General features: G+C 68.0%; 2 protein-coding genes across 3 annotated transcripts in view; both read right to left on the reverse strand.

Annotated features, from left to right (window-relative positions):
- Positions 1-390: 390 nt before the first annotated feature.
- On the reverse strand, positions 391-10,172 carry LOC149523439 (uncharacterized). The gene is made up of 3 exons (XM_089769809.1): positions 10,152-10,172; positions 3,646-5,980; positions 391-485 (listed from the first exon to the last, which is right to left on the reverse strand). Exons 1-3 carry the CDS (start codon positions 10,170-10,172, stop codon positions 391-393), a joined length of 2,451 nt encoding a protein of 816 aa, XP_089625935.1.
- The window catches only part of MTCL2 (microtubule crosslinking factor 2), a 41,856-nt gene continuing 35,730 nt past the window's right edge, over positions 7,922-14,047 (reverse strand). For both annotated transcript variants that reach the window (XM_075901484.2, XM_075901483.2), the window contains exons 13-15: positions 13,899-13,969; positions 11,913-13,317; positions 7,922-11,328 (exon numbers count right to left, since the gene is read on the reverse strand). In XM_075901484.2, the coding sequence (XP_075757599.2) occupies positions 11,179-11,328; positions 11,913-13,317; positions 13,899-13,969 (1,626 nt within the window). In that variant the 3' untranslated portion in view covers positions 7,922-11,178. The remainder of the gene's footprint in view (positions 11,329-11,912; positions 13,318-13,898; positions 13,970-14,047) is intronic.

Consider the following 14,047-nt stretch of genomic DNA (forward strand, 5'->3'; position numbering starts at 1 on the left):
GAATGGGGAGGCACAGAGACCTGAGGGATGGGGAGGGCTGTAGATGAGGAGCCATGGCAGGGAGGGATGGGGAGAGAGGAGGGGCACAGGGAGATGGCAGGTGGCAAGGAGGCAGACCTGAGGGGATGGCGAGGGCTGTAGATGAGGAGCCATGGCAGGGAGGGATGGGGAGAGAGGAGGGGCACAGGGAGATGGCAGGTGGCAAGGAGGCAGACCTGAGGGGATGGCGAGGGCTGTAGATGGAAGGAGGCAGCTATAGGGTGTGATGGTGGGAAATCGGGGGCAAGTGGTGGCTGTAGGTTGTGAGTGTAGGAGATGCGGTGGAAGGAAGTGGCTGTAAGGTGTGAGATGGGGTGGAAGGAGGGCGCTGTAGGGTGTGACAGTCGAAGATTAGGGTGGGAGGTGGTTGTAGGGTGTGATGGTGGAAGATGGGGTGGCAGGAGGAGACTGTAAGGTGTGACGGTGGGAGATGGGGTTGGAAGGCACTGTAGGGTGATGGTGGGAAATGAGGTGTAGGGTGTGATGGTGAGAGATGAGGATGGAAGGAGGGCGCTATAGGGTGTGACAGTGGGAGATGATGGAAGATGGCTGTAGGGTGTGATGGTGGGAGATGAGGTTGAAGTGAGGTGTAGGCCGTGATGGTGAGAGATGAGGATGGAAGGTGTCTGTAGGGTGTGATGGTGGGAGATGAGGTGGTAGGAAGGGGCTCTAGGGTGTAATGGTGGCAGACGGGGTTGAAGGAGGGAGTTGCAGGGTGACGGTGGAAGACAGGGTGGAAAGAGGTGGCTCTATGGTGTGACGGTGGAAGATGGGTGGCAGGAGGAGGCTGTAGGGTGTGATAGTGGGAGATGGGGGGCAAGAAAGGACTATGGGTGTGATGAGATTCTGTGGTGGTGGGGTGTAGGATGTGACGGAGGGAGATGAGGCAGTAGGAGGAGGCTCTAGGGTGTGATGGTGGGAGATGGGTTTGAGGAAGGAGATTGTGGAGCGAAGATGGAGGCTGTAGGGTGTGATGTGGGAGATGGGGAAGCAGAAGGGGGCTGTAGGGTGACGGTGGGAGATGGGGTGGGAGGAGGCTGTAGGGTGATGGTGGGAGATGGCGTGGCAGGCAGAGGCTGGATGGTGACGGTGGAAAATGGGGTGGTAAGCAGGGGGTGTAGGGTGATGGTGGGAGATGGGGTGGAAGTGAGGTGTAGACTGTGATGGAGAGAGATGAGGGTGGAAGGAGGGGGCTGTAGGGTGTGATGGTGGGAGACGGGGCTGAAGAAGGGAGTTGTAGGGCAACAGTGGGAGACAGGGTGGAAAGAGGCACCTGTATGGTGTGACAGTGTGAGATGGGGTGGATAGAGGTGGCTCTATGGTGATAGTGGGAGATGGGGGGGGGCAAGAAAGGACTATGGGTGTGATGGTGAGATTCTGTGGTGGTGGGGTGTAGGGTGTGACGGAGGAAAAGTGGTGGTGGTAGGCAGCTGTAGGATATGATAGTGGGAGATGAGGTGGTAGGAGGGGGCTCTAGGGTGTGATGGTGGGAGAAGGGGTGGAAGCCAGGTGTAGGGTTTGATGGAGCTCGGGGACGGGTGGTGGCTGTAGGCTGTGATGGTGGGAGATGGGATGAGGAAGGGAGCTGTGGGGTGACAATGGAAGATGGTGGGAGATGGGGTGGCAGGAGGGGACTGTAGAGGGACAGTGGGAGATGAGGTGGAAGTTGGGGGCTGCAGGGTGCGACGTGGGAGATGGGGTGGGATGCAGAGGGTGTGACGGTGGGAGATGGGGTGGGATGCAGAGGGTGTGATGGTGGAGGCTGTAGGGTGATGATTGGGGATGGGGTGGGAGGCGGAGGGTGTGACGTGGGAGATGGGGTGGGAGGCGGAGGGTGTGACGGTGGGAGATGGGGTGGGAAGCGGAGGGTGTGATGGTGGAGGCTGTAGGATGATGGTTGGGGATGGAGTGAGAGGCGGAGGGTGTGACGGTGGGAGATGGGGTGGGAAGCGGAGGGTGTGATGGTGGAGGCTGTAGGGTGATGGGGATGGGGTGAGAGGCGGAGGGTGTGACGTGGGAGATGGGGTTGGACGCGGAGGGTGTGATGGTGGAGGCTGTAGGGTGATGGTTGGGGATGGGGTGAGAGGCAAAGGGTGTGACAGTGGGAGATGGGGTGGGAAGCTGTAGGGTGTGATGGTGGGAGATGGGGTGGGAGGCGGAGGGTGTGATGGTGGAGGCTGTAGGATGATGGTTGGGGATGGGGTGAGAGGCAAAGGGTGTGACAGTGGGAGATGGGGTGGGAAGCTGTAGGGTGTGATGGTGGGAGATGGGGTGGGAGGCGGAGGGTGTGATGGTGGAGGCTGTAGGATGATGGTTGGGGATGGGGTGAGAGGCAAAGGGTGTGACAGTGGGAGATGGGGTGGGAAGCTGTAGGGTGTGATGGTGGGAGATGGGGTGGGAGGCGGAGGGTGTGATGGTGGAGGCTGTAGGATGATGGTTGGGGATGGGGTGAGAGGCAAAGGGTGTGACAGTGGGAGATGGGGTGGGAAGCTGTAGGGTGTGATGGTGGGAGATGGGGTGGGAGGCGGAGGGTGTGATGGTGGAGGCTGTAGGGTGATGGTTGGGGATGGGGTGAGAGGCGGAGGGTGTGATGGTGGGAGATGGGGTGGGAGGCGGAGGGTGTGATGGTGGAGGCTGTAGGATGATGGTTGGGGATGGGGTGAGAGGCAAAGGGTGTGACAGTGGGAGATGGGGTGGGAAGCTGTAGGGTGTGATGGTGGGAGATGGGGTGGGAGGCGGAGGGTGTGATGGTGGAGGCTGTAGGGTGATGGTTGGGGATGGGGTGAGAGGCGGAGGGTGTGATGGTGGGAGATGGGGTGGGAGGCGGAGGGTGTGATGGTGGAGGCTGTAGGATGATGGTTGGGGATGGGGTGAGAGGCGGAGGGTGTGACAGTGGGAGATGGGGTGGGAAGCTGTAGGGTGTGATGTTGGGAGATGGGGTGGGAGGCGGAGGGTGTGATGGTGGAGGCTGTAGGGTGATGGTTGGGGATGGGGTGAGGCGGAGGGTGTGACGGTGGGAGATGGGGTGAGAGGCGGAGGGTGTGATGGTGGAGGCTGTAGGGTGATGGTTGGGGATGGGGTGAGAGGCGGAGGGTGTGACGGTGGGAGATGGGGTTGGACGCGGAGGGTGTGATGGTGGAGGCTGTAGGATGATGGTTGGGGATGGGGTGAGAGGCGGAGGGTGTGACAGTGGGAGATGGGGTGGGAAGCTGTAGGGTGTGATGTTGGGAGATGGGGTGGGAGGCGGATGGTGTGATGGTGGAGGCTGTAGGATGATGGTTGGGGATGGGGTGAGGCGGAGGGTGTGACGGTGGGAGATGGGGTGGGAGGCGGAGGGTGTGATGGTGGAGGCTGTAGGGTGATGGTTGGGGATGGGGTGAGGCGGAGGGTGTGACGGTGGGAGATGGGGTGAGAGGCGGAGGGTGTGATGGTGGAGGCTGTAGGATGATGGTTGGGGATGGGGTGAGAGGCGGAGGGTGTGACAGTGGGAGATGGGGTGGGAAGCTGTAGGGTGTGATGTTGGGAGATGGGGTGGGAGGCGGAGGGTGTGATGGTGGAGGCTGTAGGGTGATGGTTGGGGATGGGGTGGGAGGCGGAGGGTGTGACGGTGGGAGATGAGGTGGGAGGCGGAGGGTGTGATGGTGGAGGCTGTAGGGTGATGGTTGGGGATGGGGTGAGAGGCGGAGGGTGTGATGGTGGAGGCTGTAGGGTGATGGTTGGGGATGGGGTGGGAGGCGGAGGGTGTGATGATGGAGGCTGTAGGGTGATGGTTGGGGATGGGGTGGGAGGCGGAGGGTGTGACGTGGGAGATGGGGTGGGAGGCGGAGGGTGTGATGGTGGAGGCTGTAGGATGATGGTTGGGGATGGGGTGAGAGGTGGAGGGTGTGACGGTGGGAGATGGGGTGAGAGGCGGAGGGTGTGATGGTGGAGGCTGTAGGATGATGGTTGGGGATGGGGTGAGAGGCGGAGGGTGTGACAGTGGGAGATGGGGTGGGAAGCTGTAGGGTGTGATGTTGGGAGATGGGGTGGGAGGCGGAGGGTGTGATGGTGGAGGCTGTAGGGTGATGGTTGGGGATGGGGTGGGAGGCGGAGGGTGTGACGGTGGGAGATGAGGTGGGAGGCGGAGGGTGTGATGGTGGAGGCTGTAGGGTGATGGTTGGGGATGGGGTGAGAGGCGGAGGGTGTGACGGTGGGAGATGGGGTTGGACGCGGAGGGTGTGATGGTGGAGGCTGTAGGATGATGGTTGGGGATGGGGTGAGAGGCGGAGGGTGTGACAGTGGGAGATGGGGTGGGAAGCTGTAGGGTGTGATGTTGGGAGATGGGGTGGGAGGCGGAGGGTGTGATGGTGGAGGCTGTAGGATGATGGTTGGGGATGGGGTGAGGCGGAGGGTGTGACGGTGGGAGATGGGGTGGGAGGCGGAGGGTGTGATGGTGGAGGCTGTAGGGTGATGGTTGGGGATGGGGTGAGGCGGAGGGTGTGACGGTGGGAGATGGGGTTGGACGCGGAGGGTGTGATGGTGGAGGCTGTAGGATGATGGTTGGGGATGGGGTGAGAGGCGGAGGGTGTGACAGTGGGAGATGGGGTGGGAAGCTGTAGGGTGTGATGTTGGGAGATGGGGTGGGAGGCGGAGGGTGTGATGGTGGAGGCTGTAGGGTGATGGTTGGGGATGGGGTGGGAGGCGGAGGGTGTGACGGTGGGAGATGAGGTGGGAGGCGGAGGGTGTGATGGTGGAGGCTGTAGGGTGATGGTTGGGGATGGGGTGAGAGGCGGAGGGTGTGATGGTGGAGGCTGTAGGGTGATGGTTGGGGATGGGGTGGGAGGCGGAGGGTGTGATGGTGGAGGCTGTAGGGTGATGGTTGGGGATGGGGTGGGAGGCGGAGGGTGTGACGTGGGAGATGGGGTGGGAGGCGGAGGGTGTGATGGTGGAGGCTGTAGGATGATGGTTGGGGATGGGGTGAGAGGCGGAGGGTGTGACGGTGGGAGATGGGGTGAGAGGCGGAGGGTGTGATGGTGGAGGCTGTAGGATGATGGTTGGGGATGGGGTGAGAGGCGGAGGGTGTGACAGTGGGAGATGGGGTGGGAAGCTGTAGGGTGTGATGTTGGGAGATGGGGTGGGAGGCGGAGGGTGTGATGGTGGAGGCTGTAGGGTGATGGTTGGGGATGGGGTGGGAGGCGGAGGGTGTGACGGTGGGAGATGAGGTGGGAGGCGGAGGGTGTGATGGTGGAGGCTGTAGGGTGATGGTTGGGGATGGGGTGAGAGGCGGAGGGTGTGATGGTGGAGGCTGTAGGGTGATGGTTGGGGATGGGGTGAGAGGCGGAGGGTGTGATGGTGGAGGCTGTAGGGTGATGGTTGGGGATGGGGTGGGAGGCGGAGGGTGTGATGGTGGAGGCTGTAGGGTGATGGTTGGGGATGGGGTGGGAGGCGGAGGGTGTGATGGTGGAGGCTGTAGGGTGATGGTTGGGGATGGGGTGGGAGGCGGAGGGTGTGACGTGGGAGATGGGGTGGGAGGCGGAGGGTGTGACGTGGGAGATGGGGTGGGAGGCAGAGGGTGTGATGGTGGAGGCTGTAGGGTGATGGTTGGGGATGGGGTGACAGGTGGAGGCTGTGACGGTGGGAGATGGGGCTGCAGGAGGCTATAGGGTGATGGTGGGGGTGGGCATGTCGGGGGAGGTGGCAGATGGAAGGGGGCAGGGAGGCAGAAGGGGGGCACTGCTGGGCATGAGGGCACAGGCGGCGTGACAGGCCTGATGCGGGTCCATGGGGGGGCGGGGCAGGTTGAGATGCATAGGGGGCCTGTGGCAAGTGTTTGCTGGGAACGAGGGCGTGGAAAGGAGGGTGCTTGGGGAGTGTTGGGGGCACATGGTGCTGGGAGTGGCAGAAGGGGGACTATGGGGGCACATGGCGCTGGCAGAAGGGGGGCTGCTGAGCAGGAGCTGGGCTAGGGTAGGGGCAGCCTGCTGCAGGGAAGGCTGAGGGGTGTTGGTGGGGTCACTGGAGGCACAGGGAAAGCCAAGGGGTGCTGGGGGTGCAGGGAAGGCCAAGGGGCGTTGGGGGGTCACTGGAGGCACAGGGGAGGCTGAGGGGTATTGGGGGGGTCACTGGAGGCACAGGGGAGGTCAAAGGGCGCTGGGGGAGGCCACTGGAGGCACAGGGGAGGCCAAGGGGCGCCGGGGGGCTCACTGGAGTCGCAGGGGAGGCCGAGGGGCGCCGGGGGGCTCACTGGAGGCGCAGGGGAGGCCAAGAGGCACTGGGGGAGGTCACTGGAGGCTCAGGGAAGGCCGAGGGGCGCTGGGGGGGCTCACTGGAGGCACAGGGGAGACAGAGGGGTGCTGGGGGGCTCACTGGAGGCGCAGGGGAGGCCAAGGGGTGCAGGGAGGCCACTGGAGGCGCAGGGGAGGCCGAGGGGCGCTGGGGGGCTCACTGTAGGCACAGGGGAGGCCGAGGGGTGCAGGGAGGCCACTGGAGGCGCAGGGGAGGCCGAGGGGTGCTGGGGGACTCACTGGAGGCGCAGGGGAGGCAGAGGGGTGCTGGGGGGCTCACTGGAGGCGCAGGGAAGGCCGAGGGGTGCAGGGAGGCCACTGGAGGCGCAGGGGAGGCCGAGGGGTGCAGGGGGGCTCACTGGAGGCGCAGGGGAGGCCGAGGGGTGCAGGGGGGCTCACTGGAGGCGCAGGGGAGGCCGAGGGGTGCAGGGGGGCCACTGGAGGCCGAGGGGCGCTGGGGGGGCTCACTGGAGGCACAGGGGAGGCAGAGGGGTGCTGGGGGGCTCACTGGAGGCGCAGGGAAGGCCGAGGGGTGCAGGGAGGCCACTGGAGGCGCAGGGGAGGCCGAGGGGCACTGGGGGGCTCACTGGAGGCGCAGGGGAGGCCGAGGGGTGCTGGGGGGCTCACTGGAGGCGCAGGGGAGGCCGAGGGGCGCTGGGGGGCTCACTGGAGGCGCAGGGGAGGCCGAGGGGCGCTGGGGGGCTCACTGTAGGCACAGGGGAGGCCGAGGGGTGCAGGGAGGCCACTGGAGGCGCAGGGGAGGCCAAGGGGCGCCGGGGGGCTCACTGGAGGCGCAGGGGAGGCCGAGGGGCGCCGGGGGGCTCACTGGAGGCGCAGGGGAGGCCGAGGGGCGCCGGGGGGCTCACTGGAGGCGCAGGGGAGGCCGAGGGGCGCCGGGGGGCTCACTGGAGGCGCAGGGGAGGCCGAGGGGCGCCGGGGGGCTCACTGGAGGCGCAGGGGAGGCCGAGGGGCGCCGGGGGGCTCACTGGAGGCGCAGGGGAGGCCGAGGGGCGCCGGGGGGCTCACTGGAGGCGCAGGGGAGGCCGAGGGGCCCTGGGGGGCTCACTGGAGGCGCAGGGGAGGCCGAGGGGCCCTGGGGGGCTCACTGGAGGCGCAGGGGAGGCCGAGGGGCGCCGGGGGGCTCACTGGAGGCGCAGGGGAGGCCGAGGGGCGCCGGGGGGCTCACTGGAGGCGCAGGGGAGGCCGAGGGGCGCTGGGGGGCTCACTGTAGGCACAGGGGAGGCCGAGGGGCGCCGGGGGGCTCACTGGAGGCGCAGGGGAGGCCGAGGGGCGCCGGGGGGCTCACTGGAGGCGCAGGGGGGGCGCCGTTGGCACAGCAGCCAATCTCTGCACCGGGCCAACCCTCGCCGGTCGTAACGCCCCCTGGGAGCCAGGCAGCGGCCCCGGCCCGAGGTTGAGGGCGCTGGGGAGCGTGGGGCTGTGAGCAAGGCCCACATTAGCTCTGCAGGGCCCAGTGTACTCCAGGCAGCTGTGCTCTCCGGGCTGGGCCCCTCTGCCCCACCCATCCCTGGGGATGAGCCTGGGGCCACCGGGGGAGGGATGTGAGCGCCAGAGCCGGGGAGGCTGCTAGGGCGGGGGGTGGCTTGGGAGCATGGCTGCTGCATCACGGAGCTCTGCCCCGGCCTGGCTGCGCAGCGGGCGGGGGCCATGCTGGGAGGGACGGGATCTTGGCTGCGGGCCCCACGGGAGACAGACCAGGGTGGGGCAGCAACGTGGTTTCCCAGCCCGGCCGGGTGCCAGCAGCTGCTCCTGCCGGGTGTGGCTGGGGCAGCCTTGCCCCCCCCTCCCCCCCCCCCGCTCCACCAGGCTGACCGGGGGCACTAATGCTGGATTGTTACTGACGCGGTGCCAGGGGCTGAGCCCTCCGGCCCAGGGAATCTGACCCTGCCCGTCTGCGCTCCTCGCACAGGCAGTGCCCCCTGGCCCCCTCCCCCTCCCCCTCCTGCTGTGCCCGGAGGCAGAGCAAGGGACTGGCCAGCCGGCTGGTCCTCGCCCCCTCAGGGACCGACCCCAGGCCAGGGAGACGTCAGCCCTGTTGGACAAAGGGCGCTTGGGAGGTGCCAAGGTGGGAGGCCGGGGGGCCGTGCTGAGAACACAGCGCCCTGGGGGGGGGGGGGGGCGCCCAGCAGGCGTGGGAAGTTTCTCAACCCGGGGGACAAGGCCCCTCAGGGGACCCGAGACGGCCGGGGGGGGGGGGCCATGAACACGACTGACATTTGGAGAAAACGGAATTGAAGTTTTACAGAACTTGAGTATTTTTGTACGTTTCACCCCCCAGCCTGGGGCCCTGCCTGGCACCGGTAGGTTGTTGAAACAAACGTGTTGCAATGGTGGAAAACAACGGCGAGAGCCGTGCCGGTCCTGGGGGACTCGCACTGGTTTTTAAGGGGGACGCTCCATGAAATGCTGAGACGCTGCTCGGGAGGGCTGGGGAGGCCCCGGGGTGGGGGCAGGAACTCACTACCCTGGAAGGGAGGAGCGGGGCTGATTCCTAGCCCCGGGGGGGGGGGGGGAGGCGGGGAAGGCTGCAGATGGAGATGGATCCGCACCCCCTTGCCAGAGGGGCCCCCACCGCTGGATGGCTCTGACTCTGGCTGCTCCAGGCTCAGGCAGCACCAGGCAAGGGGGGCAAGGCTCTGTCCTGCCCCACGAGCCAGCCCCAGCAGCACCTGGGCAGGCTGCCACCTCCTGCCCCAGGACCAGCAGGGAGGCTTGGTGCTGGCCTGCCCAGCTGAGCGAGGGGAGCCCACAGCAGCAGCAGCCGGCTCCAGCCCGGGGCTAGTGGTGGCAGCAGGGGGATGGAGATGAGCCGTGGGCTGGGCCGGGGACCAGGTGCCCTTATGTACCCCGAGCAAGGTGGGAAGTGGGGCATCCCAACAGCCCCTCCTGGAGCCGCTGGGGTCCTCCCAAGGCCTGCCCAGCAGCTGCTGCTCCTAAGCCAGCCAGCAGGGGGCGGCCCCCCAGCCTGCCCCCCTCCCCCCCCCCAAGAGCAGGAGAGGCTCCCGGGAGCAGCCCGGACCCAGCCCAGGGCACAGAGCTGCCCTGCAGCAGGGGCTGGGAACAGCTGGGCTGCCTTGGCCAAGGGCCGGGCAGACCTGCAAGGGCAAGTGCGCGAGAGGCGGAGGTGCCGGGGCTCGCGGGAGGGGACGGAGCAAAGTGCCTTCTCGGCGGGGTGCTGGCGGGGGCCAGCAGGGGACTAGCCAGGCCTGGTTCCCCCCCCAGCCTGGGTCGCCCCCCCTCCCCCAGTGCTGCTGGCTGCCGAGCTGGACGGACGCGGCCACCAGCACCGGGCAAAAGGCCGTCGTGGAAATGAGAAACCACCTTCCAGAACGTAGATCCTTTTAAAAACCCAAAGCCACCTCGTTCCCAATGCAAACGCCGAGTATTCCCCGCGGGCGCTGTGGCCCGTATGACCACCACTGCCCCCGGCTACGGGACAGCCCCCCCCACCCAACGCCTGCGCGACACCCACCCCCGCGCTCCCCCAGCTCGGCTGCTAGCAGGCTGGGCCGGCAGCTGCTGGCTCCTCGGGCCCCAGGGCCGGCCCGGGCGCGCACCGGCTCGCGGTGTGGAAGGCCACAAGTCCCAGCCAGGCGGCCCCAGCGCTCGCAGGCCCAGCGCGCTGACGAGACGGGCCAGCCAGGCACGGACACAGGAGCTCTCGGCCCTACCCAGCGCGTAGCCCGCGGCCGCCGACTGACAACGAGCACCCGGGCTGAGAGCCGAGCCGTGGTAAGGGGGCCCAGAGCAGCTCCAGGTGAGCCGCACACGCCCCGGTCTCTCTCGGCCCTGGGGCTCAGCTGCCACCCGCTGGGCTGGGCCCCTCACACCCTCCCCCCGCTGTTCCATGCCCGTGCTCCGGGGGGAAGGGCTAGCTCTCGCCCACCGCGGGCCGTAGCCTGCACAGCCCCTGCTGCGAGGGGCATCTATTTTTAGCCGCAGCAAGCTGCTGGTGTGGGGCGGCCTCCCGGCTGACAACGCTGGCTTCTCGGTCACCCTCCCCCCGCCAGCCACCTGGCATTTGAACGCCCCCCCCGGCCCAGGGCCCGGAAAGGCCTTCAGCTCCGGCGCTGCTGCTCTGAGCTGAGCCGGCGCCAGCCGCCCCCAGCAACGGGGGTTACGGAGCAAAGACGGAGCCAGGCCCTGGAGCAGGGGCGCAGGGGGCCTGCCCCACACCAGGCCCCCAGCATCCCCTGGGGGATGGGTGCGGGGGGAGGGAGGACCGGGCGCTGGACTTTTGGTAAGGGCCCAGGCCCCCCAGGCTACAGAACTGCTCAGGCCACTGATGGGGCAAGAGGCCCCGGGCGTAGGCAGCCGAGTCCATGCGCCAGGGACGCCCGGCCCATGTGCTGCCCACGCCTGTCCCCGGGGAGCCAGGCAGGGCCAGAGTGCCACCCCTCCCCGGCGGGAGAGTCCTGGGGCTGCAGGGCAGAGGCAGGGCCCTCGAGCTGCATGTCGGGGCCAGGGCTCAGTGCTCTCGCCCAACGCCCGGGGAGAACGCGGGGGCTGCCCCGATGCCCGTCTCTTCGCTCGCCCGCCCTGCCTGCCTGGGAACCGCTACCCACGGTGCGGAGGTGGAGGGCACCGGCAGGGGCACCCCAGGCTCCACGCACGCCGCCTCTCTCCCCTGCAGGCGCAGCAAGGCTGGCTACTCCCTGGGGCGGAGACGACTTCCCTCCGGCTCTGGGACCGGGGCAGGCCGACGCCGCAAGCCCCCGTTCCCGCCTCGCCAGGTCCCTACCGGCGGGGGAGAGAGACGCGCGTCCCCGCTCGGCTCTCCAGGGCGGCCCCGCGGGCGTGTTCGTCAGGGCCGCTGAAAGCAGACACGGCCTGGCCCAGACCCCACCGGCCTCCCTCACTCGCTCGGCGGCCCTGCCTTCTCCTCCGCCCGGCTGGGCTCCGTGGGGTGCAGCTTGCACGTGGACGGGGAGTGCCGCAGGGCAGAGCGCGAGGGCCGGGCGAAGCAGGAGGTGAGGGACTGGGAGCTGCAGTCGCAGGCGGTGTCCTGTTGAGAGAAAGGGGGGGGCTTGGTGTGGCGGGAGCTGGGGCTGGGACAGCCTGGCCCCCCAGGGCAGCTCCCTCTGGCTGGGGGAGGGGCGAGCCAAGGGGGCTGCTCGGGAGCCATGCTGCAGCGGGCCCAGGGCTGGCACTGGGGGAGCCCCGAAGCCGAGGGGCTGCCCCGAAAGCCGGCTCGGCAGCGTGACGCCAACGGGAGCACGAGGAGCCGCGAGTGCTGAGCAGCTGGGTGCTCCCCCGCCCCCCCTTGCGCTGCCTCCTCTGGTGGGCACAGCCGCTTGGCAGCCGCTTGCTCGGTTTGCGGCTGCGCCCTGGAGCCAGCGTCCCTCGCCAGGGACGAGCGGGCTGCCACGCCGGCCACGCCAGGACTGGGCTCCAAACGCCACGAGCGAGCCCAGGGAGGGACGCAGCCCCCGCCTCGCGGTGCCTAGCTCTGACCGCCAGAGCCTGGCCCAGATGGCGGGATGGATCGGCGGCCGCCCGGCTGCGCTCATCCCCCAGGAGCGCCTGGCGCCAGCCCCGGGCAGGGGCAGGCCACTGGGCTAGAGGGGCCGACCCAGCCGATGCGCTCACCTCGCTGGCCATGGCGGAGATGATGTCGGGGTCCCGCGGGGCCCCGTCTTTGCTCCCCTGGCTCAGGGCAGGCCCCTTGGGCTCCTCGCTGCTGCTCTGCTTGGGGCCCTTCTTGGGCACACTCCGGGCAACGCTCTCCGAGGGGTGGCCGGCGGCCGGCTGGGCGTGCTCCTGCTTTTTGGGGCCGTCGTCTCCCAGGGAGTCTCTCTTCTCCGGGGCGGAGGTGGGGCTCTGCGCCCGCCCGCACACGTTGCGGAAGAACTCCTGCACGATGCCGTACTTGGGCCCCTCGGCCTTGGCCTTGCTCTCCGGACAGCCCGGCTTCCAGATGGACTCGGTGCTGCCCGCGTGCTCCACCACGTTGAACAGGCTGGACAGGCCGTCGTTGATGTTGCTGAGGACGGGGCTGTCCCGCGTGGTGGTCGACCGAGCCCAGGCCGACCCGTTCTGCTTGCTCTGATGGAGGTTCCACAGGCTCCTGTCCTTGGAGCCGTCGAGCTTGGCGGAGGAGCGGCGCTGGAGCTTCGGGGAGCCGTACTTGGGGGAGCAGCAGGGGCGCTCGATGCGGGAGTGCACTTTGTCCAGGGAGGAGGAGATCTGTTTGCTCCGCACGGCCATCAAGGCGGAGCCGCGCGGGGACCAGCTCTTGCTGTGGAGGCTGGCCCGGGGCGCGTCCGTCTGCAGGCCGACGCTCACCGTCTGGGTGGTCTGGGTCCCCACGCTGGCCAGCCCCGCGGTCTGGCTGGAGGCGCTCTTCACCTTCCTCTCCAGCGAGCCGGAGCGGATGGCCTGCCGCACGCAGTTGGTGATCTCCTTCATGTCGTCGCTCATGTTGCCGGTGATCTCGAAGGCGTGCAGGGAGGCGGGGAAGGGGGCGGGGGCCCCGGCCTTGTCGGGGCTGTGGCTGTCCAGCAGGTCGCGGTGCTGCTTGGAGAAGTTGCACAGCCACCTGCTGTAGGTGTTCTCCGAGCGCCCGGGGCCCTCCAGCTCCGTCGGCTTGGCCATTGTGAACAGGAAGCCCGGCTCCGTCATGACCTTCCCCTCCTTGCTGGGGAGCAGCGGCGCCTCCAGCCTTCGCGCCACCGGAGGGCTGTAGTAGATGCGGATGCCGGTCTTGTCTGGGGCCGTGTAGCTCCTCTGCATCTGCTTCTGGGCCGGGCCCTGCCCAGGGAGGCTGCTTGCCCAGGATGCAAGGCCCAGCGTGTCCTTAGCCAGGCTGGCAGGGGCGCGTGGCTCTGGAGGCACATATGCGCCGTTTTTGGGGTGGCCTCCGGCAGGGTCCGTCGTGCCAGGAGGCAGCAGCTGTGTGGCTGGGGCCCCCTTCTTGCCGTGGGCGTGCTCCGGGAGGTAGGGCGAACAGTCCAGCAAGCTCTCGAACTCGGACATGGAGGACACGGACTTGGTCCTGGGCGGAGAGAAGAGGGAAAGGGGCCGTCGTGGCGGCTCGCAGATGCTGCAGATTCCCGGGGGCGCCCACACCCCAGCCTGGGAGCGGAGTTTGGAAAGCAGCATCTGTTGGGGCTGCGCTCCCCCGTCCCGCCCACGCACCAGCATGAGGGCCCCAGCCCTGCGGGACCCCCCACCCCCGAGTCAAAGCCCGTGTGCGAGGACACCGAAGAGTCCAAGCGGCTGGGGATCCGCAGGGACCCCGACGTCACCCGGAGCCGCCTTTGCTGCCGGCACGAAACCACTCTCCCTCCGCGGGGCTCCCCTGGCAGGGTGCAGCAGTGTCTTCCTGAGGGCAGGACCATGTGGAAGCCAGGCTAGCACCCTGCCAGGGCCTTGGGGACAGATCTGAGCTGCAGGGTGTTTGCAGAAACAGAAGTGTCCTTGGGCTGATGCCCCCGGGATGTGGGGTCCTGGCAGCCCCTCAGCGCACATGTTCACCACCCAGCGGCACCCCTGGGCAGGCGCTGGAACCCCCCTCGTCCCAGCGCCAGAGGTGAGACAGGCTGGCCGCCTGCACCGGGGGCGCGTCAGTCTCACCTCTTCAAACCGGCTCCCTTGGGGTCTGTCTCAGCCGCCGTCTCTTTGTCCGCGATCTTCTCGTTGAGCGCCTGGAATGACACAGGACACCGGCCCTAGTGGGTAAGGCCCCGGGCAAGGCACGTCCGGCCGGCGGCCCCCAGGCCTAG

This window comes from Pelodiscus sinensis, chromosome 17, assembly GCF_052426305.1.
Source record: "Pelodiscus sinensis isolate ZL-2025 chromosome 17, ASM5242630v1, whole genome shotgun sequence".
NCBI classification, from domain to species: Eukaryota; Metazoa; Chordata; order Testudines; family Trionychidae; genus Pelodiscus; species Pelodiscus sinensis.

What these genes read in the sequence shown, in the direction of transcription:
- LOC149523439 (XM_089769809.1), bottom strand. Translation starts at nt 10,172, where the DNA reads ATGGAACAGCGGGGGGAGGGT. An exon ending in TGGAACAGCGGGGGGAGGGT is followed by an intron (nt 5,981 to 10,151) that starts GTGAGGGGCCCA and finishes CCCCTACCCTAG; the next exon opens with CCCAGCTCCTGCTCAGCAGC. An exon ending in CTCCCACCTCATCTCCCACC is followed by an intron (nt 486 to 3,645) that starts GTCACACCCTCC and finishes ATCACCCTACAG; the next exon opens with TGCCTTCCAACCCCATCTCC.